This window comes from Thunnus thynnus, chromosome 6 (genome assembly GCF_963924715.1).
Source record: "Thunnus thynnus chromosome 6, fThuThy2.1, whole genome shotgun sequence".
Lineage (NCBI taxonomy): Eukaryota > Metazoa > Chordata > Actinopteri > Scombriformes > Scombridae > Thunnus > Thunnus thynnus.
Window position 1 is genome coordinate 22,569,734 of NC_089522.1, and position 23,706 is coordinate 22,593,439.

A 23,706-nucleotide genomic window follows, 5' to 3' on the forward strand; every position below is an offset into this window, starting at 1 on the left:
AAAAAGTCAAACTGAGGCTAACTCAAAATTGCTATTACGCAACGCAGTTATTAAATTTAACTACTCCCCCAAGTTGTAGAGCAAAGGCCTGTCGGAAGTCTCACACGACTAGTTCGTATCTGCGGTGGAGCACATGCTGTGTCATCTTCCTCTTCCTTTGAGCACGGTTTGAGTGACTGTTAGTGGGTGTGACTGCACTGTGGTATTGACAGATCTGGCCCTGTCACTTGTCTTTGTGTCAGAAAGCCTGTGGGAGACAGGAAGCCAGGCATCAGAGTGGACAGAAAACAGACCACACCAAGAGCCTTGGGGCTGGAGAGCACAGAGCAACTTCTCTGACTTTTCAGAGCACTGTTTAGTCCTGACTAAACCACAGAACCACTTTTGTTTTGTTTTATGAAAGTGTGCTATCGACTTTCAGCGAGTAACTCCAAAGTCAAACCTCGACAAAGACAAAACAAAGATGTTCAAGTAAAAATATACAATATATTTGTTGTATAAACTTGTACAGAATGTCTTAGACATTTAGTTTTACATATACTATATATAAGGGTCAAGATAGGGTCACTTTCGCATCCTTCATGATTTTTGAGAAAATGTCCCCCATAGAAACCATATTTTTATGTACATCTTTACAAACATACCAAAACGAAACAGCCCTTGGATGCACTTTAAGAGGCCATGACGAGATACAGATGCCTTGTACAAAAAATCCCTGAAAATGTCTCTCTGTGAGGTAAGAACACATTAGTCAAACTCATTTCCTTTCATTCCCTCTCATACATCAAACTCACTCATTTTGTTCTGAGACGAGACTGGCAATAGAGAACAGCTAATTACACATCATGTTTCCCTTAACATTATTGTGCCACGGAAGGAGTAGCTGCAGACTGAAGACTGTCAGAATAAAAAAAAAAGAAAAAAAAAAAGGTGAACATCCATTCCTTTATACACTGATTACTTACATATTTGTTCCTTTCAACTGTGGCAAAAGCCAGTGATTTACACTATACCTTGACCTGGTAACTGACATAATGTTCAATATCATGTTACGGTATGGTCAAGGCCTCAATAACAACAGGCAGTATGACCTAAACGTTACAAAACAAGGTCCCCGGTAGAACATAATCACATGCAAATAATGCAGTTATAAGCAATAGAATGTACAGGAGCGTTTCTGAAGATTTATATGTTTTAACTTTGATATTTTGCAGGAAGTGGCCGCTTGATCTTGTATTTTAAGAATAACTTTCTAACATTGTGGTGTTTACCGGACATTGGAGTAGATATTCTGACTAAAAGCATGAGAAAAAATTGCTTTCTGTGGTCACTCCATTCTGCTGAAAGAGAACTGCATCATCAGAAGAAAAAAACTGGACAATAATTCAAGGCCGGATTACTGTAGTAGCTTATTTCCCTCAGCTAGAGTACCATCGAAACATCTTGGATTGGTCCCCAGAAAACATTCTGATTGGCCAAAGACTCCTTTTAGACCATCAAGGCAATAATTACAACTGATACAAAGAAATACATAAACATCCACTTTACAGCTGGTGAATAACAAATAACAGTCAAAGAACAATCCAAGATTTAATAGAAAAGTTATGAAATGTCCTGCTATTATGGCTGTACATGACCATTCATTAATGCCATGTGCGGTGGATAGCAAAGGTCATCCTTGTGTTAGATATTAAGGCATTGGACACTGGAGGCTCAGAAAAACCTCAGACACCACAGGAAACAAGATAAAAAGCTGTCCACATGTTTGATCCTCATGTTGACTCCAGTGTGTCCAGCTGGAAGACGTTGTGATTGGTCGGCGTGGTGAAGAAGAGCTGCTCCTCATTGGTGGAACGGTTATCACAGGGGCTGTGCAGCCCCAGCGTCCTCTCAAAGTCCAGGAGCTGACCCATGAAGTTGAAGTTTGGGGAAATGTTGGACTTCTTCCTCTTGACAAAGTCATACGCATCGTTGAGAGAGAGGTTGAGTCTTTGCATCAGGTAAGCCACAGTGACGGTGACTGAGCGACTGATGCCTGCCAGACAGTGGACCAGGATGCCGCACTGCTTAGACCGAGCCTCGTCTGTGAGAGGAAAGGAAAACTTTGGTCAGCAGACATGTTTAGTTACTGTTGCACTTTTCAGTTTCTTCTAAATACTTTCATTCACTAATGTGATTGTGGCTCTTAGTTGACAAAAGTAACCCTGTTGACGGCACAATGACGGCACTATGAGGCTCTGCGGTTGACTGAGAGGCTCAGTTCTTGTTTTGACAATTCATTTGATTCGGAAAATTAGTTTACCTAAGATCCTGTTAGCCACAGCCATTAGCAAACAACTGTCAACTAAAAAACACTTGTGTGCTCCTTACTTGTGAACCTGCAATCAAACACAACCCCAGAGAGTGGAAACAACATTTCCTTCCTCATTCTACCTCTAAAACCCTTTGGAAACTAGATCATGACACACAGCCATGCAGCCACCAAACAAACAAGTCAGAAGCTGTGGTTTCAGGTGCAGTCGCGGTGAGAGACAGAAGATCAAAAGTGAAATTGAAACATGATGTTTGTTTTTAGCACCCCAAAAAACAAAAGATATGTTCATTTTCAACATTAAAGTGGTGTTACTCTGTATCTAAGAAATTCAATGATATCATAGTAAAACAGCGGACAGCAGCCTTCACAAGTGGTTGGGGGGGGAAACGTTTATCGCGTCTCGAAGTGTAAACCACTGATTGCTTGTGAAAATAATAGACAACCTCTTCTCATTCAACCCACCCTTCTCTGTCATGCTAACAAAGAAATTACCAAATCATTATTGTTAATAAATGTTCCAGAAACACTGGATGTTACATTATTATTAAACATAATTAGCAAACAATGAAGACATTTTTTTTTCTCAGTTGCTTCAGTTCTTTTTCTGAAAGTTCTTTTTCTGAATTCTGCAGTTCTTAAAAACAATCACATCATGAAATGATGAATGACAACCCTTTGCAGCACAACACTTCATTTGTGCTGCGAAGGGTTGTGGCTCCCTCAAACTAGTGAACCTGTCTTTAGAAAGGAAATAACTTCACACGAACGAGTGCAACGCTGCCACCAAAATGACCACAACACTACCAAATGTCAGAACGAACTATGCGACTATGACAGATGACGATACAGCAACCCAATAATAAAGTCAAATATCCTGTACAGCCAACTGAACACACTCATTTCACATAAACGCCAGTTTCGACTGGCTTTTCACAAGATTCTCACTGCCAATGTTCACCTTACTTCGCCCTTATTCACAGGAAGTACCTTACATGTACAAGAATGAAAAAAATTAAAGTTCAGTAAAGACTAACTTCTTGATAAAACAAATGAATGTAAATGAGGAAGCATTTAGAAATAGAAATGTAAATCCTCCCTCAACACATCATTTGCTATCCAAACAATCTCATCTGTTCACAGAGTTTTTTTTTATGCGATATTTGTCCTAGCAGTAAAACAAACATAGAAGTGGCACAATGCAATCTTTCTATACATGTCTTTGTTGTGGCACTAAGGCAGCGTGTTGTCTCTCTTCTCCTCTGACCGAACCAACACATACAGCCTTCCCTTCTGTACGAGCCTCAAGTCCCTCTCTGACGTCTGCCTGGTCCATATTCAGTAACTATGTAAGAACTCAGTTTCACCCCTGTGGTGTAAACGTGTTTGCCAAATGATAGTTGAGGAGTTGCCCCTATAAACTACATTTGACAACATGTGATAAGTTGCACTCAGAATTGAGGATGTACATGTTACTAGCTGAATCTGTAGATTCGCCTGTTGTCAATGCTGGATTACTGAAAATGTTATGATGGTTGGATGCAATATCTTGCATGTGAGGATTTACACAATGAGTTTGTTAATAAATGTGATTGAGATTAATACAAACCATTAGAAAAGCAGTGTCATCCACTTTGGTCACCGAGGCAAAGTCAATGCCAAGCAACAAGAAATGCATATATGTTGTGAGAAAATGAACGGTGGATTTGCACATAGTGTGTTGCGAATCAGGATTTTCATTTGATGAATGTGCCAAAGCGACTGAGAAAACTGTAACACTTTGTGTACTGTAATAAACCAGAAGATGCCCTGCCCACACCGGCTTACAGGGCACTCCTTGTGGTAAATCAGACAGCACATTCAGAACAAATTTCTTTTTCTGGAAAATGTGAGTGTACCTGCGTGTTTTACGTTTAATGAGGCCAGTTATTGACCAACTCACCTATAAATGATATGGCCTCTGGGAAGAACTGGGACAGGTTCTGACTCCAGTGGTCCGAAATGGGGATCTGTTTGTACCTGAAGTGACCGTCGTGTTCAAACATGTTGGGTAGATTGGGCGTGACATTCAGGATGTACTTGATGTTGTACTGGCCCAGCACGTCTAGGTTAGTGGAGTCTTTGGCGCAGCCCAGGTAAAGGTAGGGCAAGATCTGGACAGGGAAGGCAGGCTGATTGCTGGGGATGGGGCTCTCCTCGGACTCCGTGGCACTGCTCGGCTCTCGATCGGACTCCCCGTCGGAACAATCGGAGCTGATCCGAAGATTTCCAAAACCGAGAACAGACAGTGGAGGAGAGGAGCTCGGACAGGAGCTGTCGAGAAGCGTCTCACAGTGTTCTGGGTACTCTGTGTGGAACTTTACAAATCCACCTGGACAAGAGCCAAAACACAAAATAACAATGTATCATCTATATGTTTCAATAATTCTTGGACATCTCATATAAACTATACATTTAAATCTCATTTTAAATGACACACACACACCAAAAAGGCTTTTAGATGTTGTAGCATGGCTGTAAAGAAGTAGATCAAGTTCCCCCCAAAAAGACCATTCATGAAATGCATGCCTGCTCCAGCAAAACATGGCGCAGCCATTTTGGAATTTTAATTGAGAATCTCAGTGACACACAAACTTTTGAACAGCCTACAAACCCACAACACTGGATGAACGCTGGCGCAGAAGTACTCGCAAAAACATAACGTATAATCAGGAAAACGTTACAGGCTGAGTCTTAAAATAAAAAAAAGTCTGCATTTGAAAGTTAAAACCAAAAAGAAAAAGAAAAAAACTTCTGCTCCACAACTGTATTTGACAACGTCTTTTCCGAAAAGCCTTGAATACAGTTTATAAGGATGCTTGCTTGTGACAATACTAGCTTAATATTTGCCGTTGATAACATTTAAGCTAATTGTAACGTTGTAACGTCCTGTTTGACGTTTTTCTAGCTAACTTAACGTTATCGCAGCCACACTATAACTTAACTAACTAATGTATGTGTTATATTACAGTTTAATTTCATTGCTTATTTGGGTTAGTTCGATAGACAACTTCTTTACCTTCCAGGTAATACGCTTTACAGCCGTCTTCCCAGAGTTTCTGAAGAAGCAGACCCAAAACGGACGCTGGAGCTCCGCTGTCCTGCCAGTCCACTGTGCACTCATCGTACAGGACGACCGTGTCCGTCTTGCACCGTCTTATGAACTTCTCTTTATCCTCATGGTTGGGGATGATAGTCCGGATAGGTATGTTGCCCTTTTTGAACCTCCGGAGCATCAATCCTGGTATGGCAAGGTTTATGGCGGTCTCTATATGGGATGATTCATAAAGCTCATGTGAACGGCAGTCCAGCAGGAGCAGAGAAGTGCCTCCGGACTCTAACTGGAGTTGCAGCCATTCCACGCTTTTGCTCGGCGTCACATTAGACATATCGGACTCAATATCATACTACATGCAACCGCAAACACTTTCTACATGGTCCACCGCACGACGATAAACTACATTTTTTTTTTACCCGAGAAAAAGAGGCGTTTAAATGTTACCCCGCCAGTGCATGGCGCTTCTGCTTGAGCGAAGAGATTTCCCCCTTTTTCCTCTTCTCTATTTCCATCAGTCAGTGAGTCTGACCTGCCCCAGGCGTTAATGGAGACCTATCTGCACTTTGATTTACGAGGTACAAGTTTAAATGTGAATGTTTTATAGCCAATAATCTCTTCATCAACTTGAGCTACTCCACATCGTGCCAGGGTCCTCCATGCACATTCTCGTTTTACCATTCCGATGCATGGGAGGTTTTTTTTTTTTAGTTGACAGTAGAGCAACTCAAGAGGGAGGAGTTTATTGCTTATGATTTAAAGTCATAGCAGAAATATCACAAAGTTTGCTATCAATGGGTCCTGGTGGAATCATTTTGTCAATCACTATTTTGTCAATCACTATAAAATTATCATCACATTTGTTATCAAGTGTTTGGGATGTTATATCAAGTTTATAGTGACATAAAGGGAATTGTTATCACTAAAAATCACTGTAATGTGATAACCACATTTCACCTAAGGACTAATTTGGGTCTGTTCTGGGTTACCCCATGACCTTGTTGTGACCTTATGTTACTTTTATCATTTCCTAGAGCATCAGGATATCGTGTGTGTGTGTGTGTGTGTGTGTGTGTGTGTGTGTGTGTGTGAGTTATTCTAATAATAATCTTGCATAATATTTACACAGTTGCAGCTTGCATGACGACTTACAACTTTTGAGGGTGTAAACTCTTAGATGTAAAGTGACAAGTGAGTTTAGATTGTCTTATTGTTTCTCATTCATAACCAAATTCCCCGACCTATTGGATTTTTCAGTACCCTTTGGATAGAGAACTACACAAATCCTTTTATATATTTTAGATGTCACCAAATGTTGTATGTACCCTCATATAACCATAGTAGTTATATTACAACAACTCTTATTTTATTGTCCTATTACACAGTATGACAAGTGCAATGCGGTATTTACAGTGAAATCACCCTCAATTTAGAACACAAAGACTAACAAATGGGCTGAAGCCATACGTTTTATCCCAGGAGGGGTCAATCTCCACTGTCCTTCATTTAGTCTGTATTTTGAATTGGTGCTGCAGGAGATCGGCAGAAAATTTCACTTAAAAAGTATGTTGATAACTTCTATTATCAGATTGGACACACCCCTGAAAGTGCTCCCTTCCTCAATTTTCATTTTATTTCTGAAGTGAAGTGTATCAAGGAAGCCCTTTTTTTTTCTCCCTTCCCTGCTATATTACATGGTGACCGCAATATGAAATTCACAAGCATGTTGCTGTGCTTGTCTTAGAAAGCAACCACAACGTTTCCCATAGTTCACTACTGATGTGTATATTAATACGAGGGAATGGTGAATGAGAAGGAATAAGAGAGAGAGAGAGAGAGAGAGAGAGAGCTAGATGCGTGCAGTGGGAATCCAGCCATGCAGCTCATCTGTCTGCACACGTGAGTGGGGGAGACACAGATGTGCAGAGCATCGGGATTAACACAGAATGAGGCATAGAGCTAAACCTGCACACAAATGCCTCCGACCATGCGCTGATCCGACACACAACAACAGGCACCATAACACTGCCGCACTACACTACACCACCATTTCAACACCTGCCTCCAACAGCCAACCACCACACACACACACATACACACACACACACACACACACACACAAACACACACACACACACCATCTGTGGCCCCTCATACCCACATGATTGCTGTTCCAGTTGAACTGTCCTCCAGGAAGTATAGAGGTGTTGGACCTGCCCTCAGACTTCATTCAATAAGGAAGTGAACAGCCTGCATCTACAACAGACAGTGATAGATGAGGGAAATAATGTATGACAATGAGGTCAGACAATGCGCAAAGAAGTCTCTCCTATCAGCAGCACTTTTATGGCATTTTGTGGACTTTCTAGATTCACTGCGCATGAGGCAGTTAGTTAAGGGGGAAGGATGACCTTGTTTATTAATCAAATCTAAGAATGACATGGAGCTGTCGTGTATGACCCTCTGTATAACTAATACGCCTCAAAATCTGAAATCCACATGACCTAAATCAACACAGCATGTGACTAGATCATTATATTAAAATACGAAGAAAAAAAAAATCAATGATTGATGTTAGCGGGCTTGACTTGCATGATAGTGGTGGTCACCTGACTGCTCCACTTACACTGGTTACATAATGTACTCCAAACGTGAGCTTGTGCTTGTTCTCTCAGAGGAAAGAGATGAAACGTCTTTGGTGTACAGAATCCCAGGTTTTGCGTGTCAAGTGCTGCTTTGAGGGCTTTCACGCATACCCGGCGGGCACACAAACACACTCCTGTCATGTGCAGATGTACAGTGGGAAGCATTCAGAGATGAGACAGATGGGAGGAGAGCTTCCTTCCCATTGATGTTTCTATGCATGTGGGAGTAAAGGGGCTTTATACATTTAATAAGGATCTGAACACTATTTGCATGAAAAAGCTATAGAAAATAACCAGAGTGCATTAGCGCCATACTGATTTACATCAATGGCAGGTTAATCTGAAAATGAAATTAAAATACTCTCTAACATCTGATTTTGCATGTCTGCTACACATGCTGTGAGGAACATGGAGATGTATTTGCTGCATTTTATGATCTACCACCTTATCTAGATAGGAAACACAATATCCTGTTCTCTATTGATACCATCTAGTGGTTCATCATGAGAGTTGCTGCACCAGCTATGAGTCATCTGCAAAGGGAGGAGGGAGGAAGCGCCTGACGTCACAGCCTCACAGCTGCAAACAGGAGACCCAGCATGCCTCCGTGTGGTGAAACCGAGAACGGCCATGAGGTGCATTTCATGAATGAATGACTAGATGACCACAAATCTGCCCTTTAAGCTGATTATACATGAACGGCACTACTTTATACATCACTGCCTTTTTGCAACATCAGAGTTTCTCAATGAAAAATCATTGCAGTAGAATTTATTGTGGCGTTTACATAAAATGCCTGTCACATTGTTTATGATAGAATTACTTCTATTAATCACCCCTACTTACTTTTTGTATTATAGTAGCAAGACTAAATGACATCCTACACCACCAGAGACCTTAAGCCGTAAGCTTCTCAATCACCTTGTAAGTGACTTTTGAGGGATCAGTCTACAGAAGGAAGTAATATAATATTCTACAGCAGATTTGAGAGATAATCTTCCTGGCAGGAGCACTGCCTGTAATGGTAATATTAATAGCTCACATATAAATGTATCATGTAATGTAATGCAGCAAATATCCTGCGTGTCATGATACACGTACAGTATGAGGATAAAACCGTATGAAGGCATGGTTTCACTATATGAGAGATTTGAGATACTGTGTGCTTACTGTTGGAGTGAATGTGTGATATTTCATCCCATCTGTTATCTCATCTACTTCATACTTGAAGATTGTTCTAGTATGAAATGTTCTGATGGCTTATTCAGATTAAATCTGGTATTGCGCAACACATAATATGCACATACATCTATAAATTGTTATAAGTGGGTATATAGACTTATAATAGCTTCCAGTTCAGTTATATTCAGTTCAAATCGTTTCTGTCACATGAGAGGAAATCCTTTTTTTCAGAGAGGCAGCATAAGAAAATCATAGAAATGCACAAAGCTTGTGCCTGATACTGGTCGCTACAAGCACAGCACCCGTTCTGACGTGGTGCTTAAACAATCAATAGGATTTAGAAAATGTTTAACCTTTAGATGCTGTAGATACTCTCAAACCTTTGGCCTCGTTCAAATGTGCATTTACTTTTTTATAGAGGTGTCTTATCCAACATATTAATGTAGATTATGCATTGATATAATTGTTGGCATGTATGTATTTGTCCCATGTTGTTCTTGCTGTTTGTTATATGTGGAGGACCACAATGAAAATGAGCCTTTTTGGCTTTTTTGTGATTTAATCATCAATGATTGTAACTATTTTAAATTTGTATATTCTGGATCATCAAATAAATTCATTCAGACAAACATATCAAATAATATGTATTTATAAATGCTTATCCTTTTGATCCTGTTGGTTCAGTTCTCCATTTTTTTTATGATTCCATAGTTTATGTTGTTCCTGAAAGTCACATTTTCACACATGAAAAAAATCAATTCATGTCATTTCAAGTCATAATCAACACATTTAACATGATCACACAAGGGTAAATACACATTTTCACCGCACATTTTTTGGTGACTCACTGGTGATTTTATATGCAGAGATAAATTAAATACAATAAATAGCTTGGATACTGGGGAGTGGGTGTTGCTGGAATTTAGTGTTTTTTTATGGATATCAGGCGACTGCTGATACCATGTGACTGAGGCCTGTGAAGTAGGACTTCTCCCTTTCACTCATCAGCTCGAAGTAAAGAGGCTGCTGGCAGAAGTTACACTCCGCTGAGGAGTGTGGCTGCAGCTCCAAACCCACCTCTTTCCACGTCTTAACCAGCCGATCTGTGGTGACGAAGCAGAGAACAAACAGGTGAGGATACTGCCATCTTCTTGCCAGAAATGATGGATGTTAGATGTACCTTATAATCTAAACAGTGTCTAAATAATCTAGATAGTATTTGGGTTTGTAGTAAATTACTTAGCTCACTATTCATTCAGACTTAAGATTCAAATTGAAATGGACATACCAACAAAGTAGTGCATCATCTGGGGAGTGTGGTGTGGTGTGGGGGCGATGCGAAGCAGTTCCTCTCCTTTAGCCACAGTGGGGTAGTTGATTGCCTGGACGTAGATGTTGTAACGAGACATCATGATGTCACAGATCTCAGTGTTCTTCTCTGCATCTGCCACCTGCCCAACAGATACGCAATATGTCAGATTCACAATTTGAACCTTGAGCCTTAAATTTTATTTTGACAGAAACAGAACAACAAGGCATTCTATAACATTGATTTTAGTAGTAAAAATAAGGTCTTTCAAACAATGAAACAACAATGGTTACAGTGGTTCCTATAAGTGAAGGTCAAACCCTGCATCAGCATCAGTTAAATGGGTAAATTATTAATTTTCTTACCCGGACAGGAATAATGTGGCTTGGGCAGTGGACCACAGGAAGGCCTGAGTCCATCAGCATCTGTCGGAGCAACTTGACACTCCTCTGATGTTTCCTCCTGAGCATCTGACCTTCTTTGCTTTTCAGGATCTTGATGGACTCTTTTGCCCCTGCCAGCAGCATGGGGGGCAGTGAAGTGGTGAAAATGAAGCCTGCAGCGTAGGAACGTATTGTGTCCACCAGGCCGCTGGTGCTGGCGATATAACCACCAACGCAGCCAAATGCCTTGCCTGGAGACGAAATAACAAGTCAGAGAGGCACATATCTAACTGATAGAAGTGTTATGAGAGGTTTCACCTCGTTAACGAGGGTTCTACTCACCAAGGGTACCAGAGATGATGTCCATCTTATGCATGACTTTGTCTCTGTCTCCGATCCCTCCTCCTCTGGGTCCATACAAGCCCACCGCATGCACTTCATCCACAAAGGTAATAGCACCAAACTTGTGGGCAATATCACACATCTCTTCTAGTGGACACACAGCCCCTGTAAAGATCATAGCGTTCATTTAAGACAATTTATCATAAAAATTAATTTGTGGATATCAAATGAAGGGATGTAATGCTTGCTTTTGTAAACACAGTAAACAAATATTACTTTTGTCATTTGAATGTTGGTGGTTTTGTGTATACACAGTAATATATGCTCTTTTTAGTAAATAATTTTAAGGAGACGATTACACTGCAATGCTATAAATCCTGTATGTCCTTGTTTTCCTACTAACAATTTATTAAAAACACTTCAATTTAGTAATGAATAAATAATACAGGTCTTTTGAATGCCCTATTAAAAACACTGACACATTAATGGAGGGCTGAGTACTTACCGTCCATTGAATGCACTGTCTCAAAGGCAACAATTTTTGGAGTGGAAGGGTCTGACTTCTCAAGTAGCTCTTGTAAGTGGCTGACGTCATTGTGACGGAAAATAAACTTCTTGACCCCGCTGTTTCGTATACCCTGGATCATTGACGCATGGTTGCCGGCATCAGAGTAGATTTCACAACCTTGAGGGATAAATAAAAAGAGGAACACGTAAGCTTTTCGATTCTCTGCTACAGATTTCAGTTTCGATAGGAAAATATATGGGAACACATACATTATGATCATGTATCAAGTATAATTGTACCTGGAAGCATTTTTGCCAAAGTAAACAATGTGGAGTCGTTGGCTACAAAGCAGGAAGTGAACAGCAGTGCAGCATCTTTGCCGTGCAGGTCAGCGAGCTCATACTCCAGTTCCACGTGGAATTTGCTTGTCCCTGAAATGTTTCGTGTGCCTCCTGCACCAGCACCATGATTTCGTAAAGTCAACCTTGTAGGAAAAATTTAATAAGTTTACTACTTAGAAACAACCTTTTTTTGTATTTGATCAGTGCTGAATATGTAATTATCACCGTCTATTGACACTAATTGCTGATCAGTGTGCCCACTCACATGATAGCCTGGGTGACTTTAGGGTGACGGCTCATGCCGAGGTAGTCGTTGCTGCACCACACAGACACGTCTCTTTTGGCATGAAGAGACTCTGAGTAGTCGTCTGCCATGGGGAACGAGGGGGCACGCCGGTTCACCGTTTTAAAGACCCTGTATGTGTGATCCATCTTCTTGCTGTCAATCTTCTCCTCAAAGAACTTGTCGTACTTGAACGTGACAGCTGATGGAGGAAGAAACGGCAGGAGAGTTTTATAAGATTCAAAGTGTACTTCCGATCTTTTTGGAGATTTATTGTTCATTTAAAAAAACATGGCTTTCTTACCCTCATGCAGATTATCCTTCAGTAGATGAGACACTTTGGAAGATACTGGTTTTAAAAGGTTTTTTGGCAACCTTGTGTTGGCCTTGTCTGCCTCGATAAGATCCACAACTGATAAATCCACGTTTTTCCCTGTTAAAAAATGGTGTGCACTGTCAGTGATCTCTAAATAAATGCATCACTGATTTGTTATGCACTTTAAATGTCACTAGAGAGTGTGTATGCTCAAAACAATGCATACATAACTGACTTACTGTATGGGTATCAAGTTACAGGTGTTGCCGTGCGACTGCTTACCTGTGCGGAAAGAGTGCATCTCCTTGACGTCCTCCTGCAGCTCCATGCTGGCCTCCCTTACTACCCTGTTGTTTTTCTGCACCATCTCTGCAGCCAGGAAAGGGCATTTGGACCCTACAGCCTGGCCAGCAGGTGGCGTGGCATGGCCTGGAGGCAACTTTACTTCATGCCTCCCATCTACAGAAAACAGCAGTACATTCCCAAATTATAATCAATCCCCAAAATTCAATATAGATCACATGTTTGCATTCAAATCACGATCTAACAATAAATAATATAAGAAGATGGAGTAAAATATTTGCCTTATAACTGACCCTCATTTGTTGGAGTGCCTTTAGATACAGAGGCTGAAGAGGACAGAGCTCTGGCCAGAGGTCTGGAGGCCAGGTCCATCATCACAGGGCAATTTTGGGCATAGCTGGCCAGCGATGACTTCCCAGTCAGCTGCAGGAAAACACTGGGCACAGCAGTCAGAAAAGGGCACCGGCGGAGCACTGCGTCCATATGAGATACTCTTGACCTGAATCAGAAAGAGAGCATTAAAATATGAGAAGACAGACTTTTCCATGAAGGTCAGATCATTGAAGGCAACTTGATCCTGGCTACTTTTGACTGACATTAAACAATAAATAAAAAGACAAATGAATAAAGAAATATGCTTTAAAATTAAAAATCCAGTCAAAGATTCATTCTCAACAATGTGAAAAGGTTTAACTATTCAGATAACATTCAAGAATATCTTCTACCAAATCTGATCCTTTAAAAAACACCACCTTTCTCTAAAGAGCAATCTTCTTTACCTGACCCCATCCCAGTCCGATTTGATGTAACAGAAGGAAAACGCCTTACGAAACATGACTGACTCCACACTTATCTGAGACCCAGAGAGGATGTTATGTTAAAAGCCCAAGAGACTATTTTCATTTACTCTGCGCTGTAGTCAGCTGTCCTTGACAAGTGTAAAAGGGAAGGCCTCTCAAGGACCTGTCTTGCTTCTACACCCGTATGATTTTACCAAAGACAGAAGAAGAAGAGCCATCTGGAGATAGCTATATGAACTGTTACAGACAGAGCCCCCACCACCCTGTATTGCAAAACAGGGGGCTGGGTTTCTGTAGCAGATCACGAGATCCACAAAGTCAAATGTAATGCTATAGCATTACAGTCTCTTGTTAGAATTACCAGTCTTACCTATGGATGAATACTTTAAGGTAACTGACCTTGACCCAGAGATCATTATTGAGTAAACACACAGACAGAATACTACTCTAATTTACTATACATTTACTTTTATTCACTTTATTACTTTCACTTGTCTTTAGTTATTATCAGAGCATCCACGAACTTATCAATTAAAAAAGGGATTTCAGCTGAAAACTGGTATTGACAGAGATATAAAGCTTCATACAGTCAGTGCCAAAAAACATCTGTTATCCCATAGCTTCCAGTTATTTTTAAGTTAATACAAATAGTGGCTTTAACTAAAGATTGGTACAGCAACATTATACAGAATCAAGAAGAACATTACATTACATTAAACCGTGTATTATCCAAAATCAGTTTAGTCCAGTATCAGCCTATCAAGACAAGGTTTAATTGATGGCAGAAAAGAAAGCTCGTTATTAGCTTATCTTCAACTAGCTGGATATAGGAATAAACCACGACATGTAAACTATCCCTGCGATATATTCTCACACGGTTCCTGTATTAACTCACCTGTTTTATCCTGTTTAATTAAAATAATGCAGTCCTCCGTTTCTTGGAAGTTGGTCCACGTTGAGGAGAATCCAGCCGGCTGAAATACACCACGTCGGTCACTGTGGTGACGTAGCTGCTAGTATGTTGCACAATCTTACAGCCACGCCCACCGGCAGTCATGTAATAGTACCGAAGATCGTCTATTCAACAGCGACAGGACGCACTACACGTTCAACATTATTTCACGAAGTTTCATTAAACCGAACAGAAACTACTTGGACACATTTATTTCTTCCTTTTTTGGCTGAAGTGGATTCACTTCCCTTACTGTTACAAGAAGTAAAGGAAATCTTAAAATGATGACTTCTTAAGTAGGGCTAAAGTGACAAAAGAAAAAAAAATTAAGCAAAAATGCATTTTTTTCCCCTCAGATGTTAATATTTTCTGGATTTCTTGGCATTTTATGATAGGAAATGGAATATTGGATTGGATTTTGGAGAACTCGCTGGAGTTCATGAAGTCATCATTGTTTTGAGTCATTATTTAAGAAGAAATGACCAAATTTCCTGATTTTAGCTTCGCAAATGTGAATATTTTCTGGTTTCTTTAGTCCTCTTACATGGTGGACTAAATATCTTTGGGTTATGGACTGTTGGTTGGGACAAAAGAAGACTTTTGAGGATGTCATCTTGGGCTTTAGGAAACAGGTATTGACATTTTTTATAACTTTCTTCCACCAAATGAGTAATCGATTAACTGAGAAAATAATTGACAGATTAAACAATAATGAAAATAAATGGTAGTTTCAGCCCCTCTTTTGTAATTAAAAAAAACAAAAATCAAGAAAGTATTTGACAGATTAATTGATGATGGAAAAAATTCTGTTAACGCTAGTTACAGCCCTAATTTGAACAAATCTCGTTAGTAAACAGAGCCAGTTCCTCTATTATTTGCCGCACTATTTTAATTAATTTCTTTAAGATCCCCTCAAGACATTTTTTAAGATGTAAATAAAATATTCTACTTTGAATAATAATTTGTGTCTGAAATGGTTTTTCCACAAAAGTTGTCTTGTTAAAATCCTTAAAATGTCACCTTCTTCTCCCTCATTAAAAACTCCAGTCTATGAATATGTAAATATATTTCATGTTTAAAGATCTCCTGCTGGACACCAGATGTCGCCTACTTCACTGTTAAGTCCATTCTCAGTGTTTGTGCAATGGAGGCTTCAACTTTCCACATTACACTTGTGTAAGTTGATATTGGACCAGGATTGACTTCCAGACTAGTAATGATGTCACAAATAATGCTCATAGGTCCACCAACTTAAAATTTGATTTTCAATGAACACAGAAAAACTTTCCCCCTTCAGCAGATGAAGTGAAAACAGCCTTCTAGTGTCAAAATCTGCACATATGTCATTCGGCACATTGAAGCTCCAACATTCAACTGATGTAAAAAAGAAGAAAAACACATTTTTCTCTGGAGGTGGACTTTAAGTATTTCTAAAATACAATGTAAAAAAATACACACCCAATTAACTAATAAAAAAGAGGAAACACTTCTCTACACTTCTTTTCTATCTGATAAGGCTCAACTTCTTTCACAGTGAGGCGGACGACTGCTGGAACACAGTTTTTGTTGTAGAAAGCTGTCCATCACTTTGTTTATGCAGTTTTTGTCAGTGTGCATGTGATGATCGCTAATGCTGACTTTAGCCACTTTTTTTTAACAGCTCTTGACTTCATCATAGTGTGTGCTCTCTACCTTGTCCTCCCCTGATGATGCTCACTACATTACCAAAGTCTACATTACATGAGCACTGTCCCCCCCTGCTGGAGATTAGATCATATAAAGAACGGCAACATGAGCCCTGTTATGCATTAATGAATGAACACACGCTCACAGATACTCCAATTTCAACCCTTGAACTCATCATCCTTGTATCCTTTGCACCAGCACACACAGTGTCATTCAGTGGTTGTGGAGCCTGTAGAATAATTCACACATTGTGTTGCCGAACCAAACAAAATCTTGTGAATATAAATAAGGCCATTGAGAATATAAAGATAAAAATGTGCTCTGACTTTGGGATTACAGTGTTTTAATGATAAGATGAGATATTCCTGAAACATAAACACAATCACTGACAAACATTACAAACCGAACAAACTCATATTTCTCTGTGACAAGGTTAGGCAGGACTGTTACATAGAAGATCTTTTCTTGGTTTTGCAACCAGTTTTAGCTGTTCATTTTTTATTCCACTAGGTGGCAGCATTGTGCTCATACCCAGCCTCCATAGCGCAGCTTGTTGGGCAGGTAGATGCTGGTGAGGAAATCAGGAGCTATGGCTGCCAGGGACTGTATTTCAGCCTTGACCTTACTCTGCTTCATTAGTTCCATCTAAGACGAGAGCAAACACGCAATTTTAAGGAGCGTGCAAGAGAGCAAGTCGTGCAAACAAGCATAAATCATCATGTGGTTGCCTCCAGCAGCCACTCCACACCAGAGTGGCTACTCTGTATCCTCAGTACCAACGAGCTAAGAGTCCTCTCACGCAAATTCCTCCGCCATGCGTCACATGAGCAAAATGTTAAAACTGTGTAAACCTCTGAAGAAGAACACCTTCTTCCTTTGGGAAAGCAACGGATCAAAAATAACCGATAACCAAAATCACATGGAAAAGGTTAAAACTCACGTTCATCCAATCAAGTAAAATTTACTTTAGTGCTTCAGTAGAACAAAATCACATGCATTGAAAAACGGTTGGTAAGAGTTTTCATGGACATAGGGAAGTTATAAACAGTAATACTGGATCACTGAATGATCTTTCAGCCCTACAACTAAGTTACTCCAAGTGAAACGTTTCAATAACGTTACTTTCACATATTACCCTTCACTCTACCTTGAAAGCACTTTCCTCAACCTTCTTTCTCTCTCACCTCTTTCTGCCACTCCGGTTGGTTAGTTAAGTACGGCCTTTGGAGGAGGCTGTTGAGTTTGCTTTCATCTCTCTTGGTGAGGGGGATCAGGGCATCCTCCGGAACACGCAATCTGAAGGATGAAATGTCGATTTTACTACACACGAGCGAATCGATTTCCAAAAAATGACAGCAGGCGGTTCTGTTGATGGATGACGCCCTTACATTATTATTCCTTTCATTCTCAACAAACTCACATTGAGGAGTTATTATGTTTATGTTTAGAGGTAAATATAAGAGGGAAAAATGTACACGCTACAATTAAACCTATGTCAAAAACCCATTTTGGCCTAAATTTGTACAAGGGGACGTATACTTAAAACTCAATACGCTCTCAGACTCAGATCTTTGAAAGAGAAAAAAAAAAAAAAAAGTGAGGGCGACAGCAACAGAAACCAAAACAAACAATCTAAAATGTCCCCAGAATATAATCCCAATTAGAGGCAGAAGGAGGAAGTAGGAAGTAGCGAATGTTGAGTCCAAACCTCTGGAGGTCAGAGGGGAGGAGGCCTAGCCACATAAGGCTGGGGACGGTCAGACTGTGGGCCTCAAACGACATGGCCTGTGGAAAAACCCACACAGACACACACACACAGACACACACACAGACACAGCATGCATACACACAAGAGTACATCTCAAATAAACACACAGATAATCAGCACTGTACCTACATTATGCGGTTATGCCCAACACATGTTCACAATGAAGTTAATGAACACAAGGATGATTACACAAACATCACAGAGATCAACAAAGACACTGCCACACAATCATTCGACATGTTCACTCCATACCATGTCAGTTTAAATATTCTGGGATGGATGATTGGTCCATTTTTTTTTTTTTTTTTTTTTACTTAAAGAGGGGCATAATTACATATTGCTAACAGAGACACTGAACAGGCCACATTGGATAATATACAGTACAGGAATAACTGGCATGGCAGGACTCACCACTGATCCGTACTTGTAGATACACATGATCTCAATGCCTGGGAAAATCAGAGGGAGAGACAGAGACACGCTGCAATCACCGACATACCAGAGCAATTATCCTCTGAGATGTGTAACGGAGCTTAGAACAAAGTAAAGCATTACATATGTGTCTCGCCATGCAATGGGAAAAGGAGAGGTATCAAGACTAATGGAAAACTGAGCCATCCTGCCTGGACGAGATCACGCTAACGGAAATAATAGCCTGACTAGGCACTATGACACAGTGGGACAGGTGCTAACATCTGCTGGCTTAGTGGCACATGAAACCTCACTGTGTGTGTGAGATGAAAAGACGAGTCAAGTGTTGTGAAAAGTGCGGAAATATGCGAAATATGCGCGAGGGGTAAAACCGGTTTGCGCTCAACAACAGATGACGTGTACCATGAGGGTCAGCATCCACCAGAGCGAAGATGGGGATATGCAGCGTGTCCCAGAGCTTTCTCACCATCAACCTGCTGTTCACATCTGGCACGCCTTTACCCTGATCCACACAGACACATCTGTTATGTATACAGAATACTGATACTGCCCCTTTGAGAGGAGACAATGTTAAAATGACTATTATTCAAGTCAGATTTACAACATCAAATAAAAAAAAAGTAGTGGCAAAAAAGAAGGAAACACACTGTGATTATGATGCAAGGAGAGAGTTTTGTGCAGAAGTCGTCATCCAGCAGTCTCTGAAATGTTGCATCCTTTTCGACTATCAGGACAAATTTGGCAGATGATACGATATCTGTACACGGTTAAGGAAAAACACCTTGATCCCCCAACCATATCCACACAGATAGTAAAAAAAAAAAAAAAAAAAGTACATAATATGACATTTTAAGAAGTATCTAGAGGCGACCAAAAATTAGAGAAGTAAATGAGAGAAGAAACAGGAACCTATTTTTATAAAGCATAAACAGTAAAGTTCACACACAAATGACAAAGGACACCTCTAATCCCACCGATGTTTGATGAAACTGCAACAGCCTAAAACCAAACATGGACATGTTAAAGAGGTTCAACGAGTAAAAGATGTCACTCAAATATTTTCCTTTCTCTTATAAACCTGGTAATACTACTGTTGGTTTGGTAGGCCACACTCTGAGGTTCCCTGTAAAGTTGCTGACACCTAATTTTTTTTTTTTTTAAAATCACATGTTTAAACCAGTACACGCATGCAGATGCACATGAACACCAAGATGGCGTGTTACACATGTCTGCTGACTAATGTTTTATAAGGTAGGAAATGTATCCAGCATAGTTTTTTGGCCTTATGGATACAAATAATGCTTTTTGGTGATAAAAACATATGAACAACTGCTTACGATGATACCTTCAGGATACGTTTCAAGTCATATGAAGACTATTTCAGTCAATGAGGTAGTTGGTGTCAGATGTTGGTGGAACTTACAGCAGAGCTGGAATGGCAGTCAATCCTTGTGCCATCCTCTTCCATGTAACAAAGATCACCTGATATTAATCCCTTGGACGTGGCCAACTGGTGACATACACACAAGTTAATGTGTGTTTGTATTAACACACACACACACACACACACACACACAGACACACATGTGTGCACATACTTCTGACAGTGCCTCTTTGAATTCAACTTTATTTCAATGTCTGTTTGATCAGGTGTTTCCACAGGTGTTTCCTCAGATATGAAGCAGAACAAAATGCTTAAAATACCCCACTGACCTAACAGATTTCATCTGTGGGACCTAAACTAATAAAGCATATCCAGAGGAATTTTGCTACAAGGTTTTAATATCTGAGGTGTGTGTTTTCTGCGGTAGAATCACACATGTACACTGTCTCTCACATTAACACACGCATGCACACTTACCACATGTAGTGATCTGCGAGGAACCTTTAGCATGCAGGAGATATCATCCACTATATTATCAACAGTTTTCTGTGAACCAAACAGCTGTGTATTGTTGTAGTAGATGTCTCTGTGGGGAAAAAAATAAAGAAACCTTCATGTGAACAAATTTAAAAAGCTATTTTCAGATTTTATCCAGCTTTAATGTTTATTTGAAATGGGAATATGTGGATTGATGACAACCTTTTTGTAGCATATGAGTTGCTCTGCACAAGTCTGTAGATGACTGAGAGCATCTTAAGAATTTGTGCTTTAAACAGAGAGACAAATATAAATAATTACTAATTTTATCCAGAACATTAAACAGTATACTTACTATCATGAGTGTTATTTCTTTAAAGGACTGGAGTTAAAAACATCAACATATTCTGTTCTTAATTAGGATATCCATGTGGTAAACCGATCCTTAAAAGCCTCTTTCAACATGTTCTGTCTCTGCCAATTTGTCACTTAAAAATAAGTCTGACTTTTACTGCCGTTTGTGCAGTTTATGCATGTGTTCACAATGAATATAAATGAAAGCCACATGAAGTACAGTACAACTGTAAAGGTTTTTTTTTTTTACTAAAAGGAATGTCGGTTGACAAGAACAGAAAAGCCGCATGTGAAACAAAATGAGAAAATATAAGAACAGAGGTGTGTGTGTGTGTGTGTGTGTGTATCTCACCAAATTTAGTGACAGACGAAGGACAGTCGCTCCTAATGGTGGTGACAGAACTTTCGGAACTCATTTGAAGCCCGATGGCACTGTCAAAACTTAAGTGGGAAGTAATAAAGTGAAGTAATGAAAGACAAACTTATGGAAACTCAAGTGGAAAACAAGAAAAGAAAAGAAAAATACACAGATCGTGCGTGATACATTTACAGCTTTGAAAATCAGCTCCCCCACCTGTAAGCCATCTAAAACTCCCCACACCCCGAGGGCTACCTGTGAGAAGGCCTCCCCCGTACCTCACCGCCCCGATTCCTCCGTGTTGGCGTTCAATCTGTGGGATTCTCACATTTGAAAGGACTGAGCCAGAATGTGCTTTAAGCTGCAGCAATGTTTGATCCAAACAAGACTAGACAGTCTGCTTTGTTCTGAGCATAAGTTCTCCGCAACCTAGTCACATTAAAGCCTTTCGCAAATTTGTGTGTGTGTGGTTGTAGGCCAGCGCTTTTTAATTCCTTATCACTCTATCATCTTTTAAGCAGCAGGAAGTTTTTTCAACTTCAATCTCGCTGAAGTTGAAAGTTACGATTTTTCTTTCCTCCCACCTGGTTTGCCCCCGCAGTCTTTTTAAACCCCCCCCTTATACAAATTCAGACAGAGGTGAAGTGTTTTTCCTTTTTACAGGAAATTAAACAGCAATCTGGGCATCTTGTGTGGCCTGACCTCTAAAAATAAGACATATGTAGGTAAATGTTTATTTATTTCTTTACAAAACATGATTGCTTGTGTTTATCTTTTAGAGGTCAGGCAGCTTACGGGGATCCCACACAGTCGGTGTGTCAAATGACTGCAGTGTTCAGGGTGGAGAAAAACTTTTCATGCTACAGTACATTGAAATGAAGTTACCTGATGTTGACCCAACTGGATCTGTTGGGCAGCGTCAGGACAGGGGCCTTATCTTCAGACAGACTGGTCACTGTTCCCAGAATTATGTTTTCGATGCGGGTGAAAATTTCACTGCTGGAAACAAAGGTACAGAGAGGACAACAATATATGAAAATCATGAATAAAACAGCGGTCAGACAAGCTACTTTAAAAAAAGATAGCCCTGTATATTGATAGCCCTGCATATTAGTATTTTATATTAGCCCTGTATATTTAATTTTACATTGCTATATTAATGTATAAGTTCTTATATAGTTGAATTTATGGGAAAAACTGAGAAACTATTAATAGATCAAATTCAGAGAGGGGTGTTTGTTTTTACTAATCCTGTGAATTAATACCGGATGACACCAATACCGGAAAACACCAATGGATGAAATGCTAACGCTAGCTAGCTCAGTTTAACATCACGTTAGTTGGCAGCAGGGTAAAGTAACTGTAATCTTACGTGTTTATTTCTTTGTCGACACGCTGGCAGTCTGTCACGACTTCAGCATTGATCAGCAGTTGAGCACAAAGTTTGTCAGTTTCAGTAAACAGCTCCGCTACATGGGATCCCATCCTGTATCATCGCTTTATTGTTCCCGCGTCAGGTTTTTTGGCGGAAGTCTCGCGCGGTTTGTGCGTTTGATTGGCAGAATTTTCGCGAGGAAGAATTTTGCCTGTTCTATTTTTTTGAAAGAGGGAAAAGACCATGGGAACTTATACATATATGTATTATCATTTCCATCATATTTCCACCACTATGTTAACTACTTAGTATTTCAATTTCCTGCTGTTACTTTATACTACTCTGCTAGGTGTACTTTTTACTCCACTACATTTCATCAAAAATACCCCAACAGGTTATGGAATCAGATCTGCCACAGCCAAATGCTGCTTATATTCTAATGTGTTAGAAATTATAATTCAGAGGTAAAATCTATACACTAATGTTTTTCCTGTTCAGTGAGTACTTTTACTTTTATACCTATATATGTGAATTTAGATGATAATGTACATCAACATTTTGAATGTAATGGAGTAATTTTACAATGTTGAATTACTACTTTTACTTAAGTAAAGGATCTGAATGCTTCTTCCACCACTGAATTCATGAAAGACACAAACTGCGACTCTATACAGACTACATATGACAATATTATTGTACCTAAGTGTTTCCATTTTATGTCATTTTTAAATTTTACTTTAAACTTTTTACTTTTTACTTTTACTTAAACATACTTTTACATTTCAGAGGCAGACATTTTGCATTTGACTCCCCTGCATTTATTTGACAGCTGCAGTTACTAGTTATATAGCATACTGAATACTTTTACTTTAAAGTCCCCCTGCACTCAAAAATATGTTTTTCTTCTGGTTCCTACAGTTGGTTATTTGAGCTTTACTTCACTTGTGCAGAATGATGTATGTGCAGAGTTTGACACTGAAAGGCTGTTTTCACATCCATCTACTGAATGGGGAAAGTTTCTCTGTGTTCATTGAAAATCAAATTTTAAAGGAGGGGCCTATAAGCATGATTTGTGACATCACAAATAGTTGGAAGCTAATCCT

At 39.8% G+C, this 23,706-nt stretch overlaps 3 protein-coding genes across 5 annotated transcripts; all 3 read right to left on the bottom strand.

Annotated features, from left to right (window-relative positions):
* Positions 1–466: 466 nt before the first annotated feature.
* LOC137184739 (dual specificity protein phosphatase 7-like) lies at positions 467–6,110 on the bottom strand. The gene is made up of 3 exons (XM_067592703.1): positions 5,370–6,110; positions 4,254–4,682; positions 467–2,083 (listed from the first exon to the last, which is right to left on the bottom strand). The coding sequence occupies exons 1-3, from the start codon at positions 5,737–5,739 to the stop codon at positions 1,773–1,775; spliced, it is 1,110 nt and encodes a 369-aa protein (XP_067448804.1). The 5' UTR covers positions 5,740–6,110; the 3' UTR covers positions 467–1,772.
* A 3,755-nt stretch (positions 6,111–9,865) lies between these two features.
* Positions 9,866–14,843, bottom strand: LOC137184740 (5-aminolevulinate synthase, non-specific, mitochondrial-like). Its single transcript, XM_067592704.1, has 11 exons — positions 14,713–14,843; positions 13,311–13,516; positions 12,997–13,173; positions 12,703–12,831; positions 12,381–12,600; positions 12,074–12,258; positions 11,772–11,951; positions 11,267–11,431; positions 10,907–11,175; positions 10,521–10,683; positions 9,866–10,335 (listed from the first exon to the last, which is right to left on the bottom strand). The coding sequence occupies exons 2-11, from the start codon at positions 13,498–13,500 to the stop codon at positions 10,175–10,177; spliced, it is 1,839 nt and encodes a 612-aa protein (XP_067448805.1). The 5' UTR covers positions 13,501–13,516; positions 14,713–14,843; the 3' UTR covers positions 9,866–10,174.
* Positions 14,844–16,777: 1,934 nt separating this feature from the next.
* Positions 16,778–22,755, bottom strand: spo11 (SPO11 initiator of meiotic double stranded breaks). Of its 3 annotated transcripts, none has more exons than XM_067592707.1 (13): positions 22,601–22,755; positions 22,114–22,224; positions 21,223–21,311; positions 20,739–20,805; positions 20,517–20,625; positions 20,079–20,165; positions 19,618–19,654; positions 19,303–19,412; positions 19,058–19,157; positions 18,635–18,672; positions 18,164–18,240; positions 17,640–17,751; positions 16,778–17,100 (listed from the first exon to the last, which is right to left on the bottom strand). In XM_067592707.1, the coding sequence occupies exons 1-13, from the start codon at positions 22,711–22,713 to the stop codon at positions 16,981–16,983; spliced, it is 1,170 nt and encodes a 389-aa protein (XP_067448808.1). In that variant the 5' UTR covers positions 22,714–22,755; the 3' UTR covers positions 16,778–16,980. The 3 variants fall into 3 exon arrangements, with proteins under 3 accessions (XP_067448808.1, XP_067448807.1, XP_067448809.1); XM_067592706.1 differs by having other exon boundaries at positions 22,114–22,227; positions 22,601–22,754; XM_067592708.1 differs by lacking the exon at positions 20,079–20,165 and having other exon boundaries at positions 22,114–22,227.
* Between the last annotated feature and the right edge of the window lie 951 nt (positions 22,756–23,706).

Bases quoted from the DNA above. Each gene is read 5' to 3' on its own strand.
- LOC137184739 (XM_067592703.1), bottom strand. From the start codon at position 5,739: ATGTCTAATGTGACGCCGAGCAAAAGCGTGGAATGGCTGCAACTCCAG. The intron at 4,683-5,369 runs GTAAAGAAGTTG...GCTCTTGTCCAG, and splicing joins TAAAGCGTATTACCTGGAAG to GTGGATTTGTAAAGTTCCAC. The intron at 2,084-4,253 runs GTGAGTTGGTCA...TTCCTCTCACAG, and splicing joins AGAGGCCATATCATTTATAG to ACGAGGCTCGGTCTAAGCAG.
- LOC137184740 (XM_067592704.1), bottom strand. From the start codon at position 13,500: ATGGACGCAGTGCTCCGCCGGTGCCCTTTTCTGACTGCTGTGCCCAGT. The intron at 11,432-11,771 runs GTAAGTACTCAG...TGATCTTTACAG, and splicing joins GACAGTGCATTCAATGGACG to GGGCTGTGTGTCCACTAGAA. The intron at 10,336-10,520 runs GTATGTCCATTT...TCGTCACCACAG, and splicing joins GATGATGCACTACTTTGTTG to ATCGGCTGGTTAAGACGTGG.
- spo11 (XM_067592706.1), bottom strand. From the start codon at position 22,713: ATGGGATCCCATGTAGCGGAGCTGTTTACTGAAACTGACAAACTTTGT. The intron at 19,655-20,078 runs GTAAGTTCCACC...GTTTGGTTTTAG, and splicing joins ACTGCCATTCCAGCTCTGCT to GCTGTTGCAGTTTCATCAAA. The intron at 17,101-17,639 runs GTGAGAGAGAAA...CTCTCGTCTTAG, and splicing joins AACCGGAGTGGCAGAAAGAG to ATGGAACTAATGAAGCAGAG.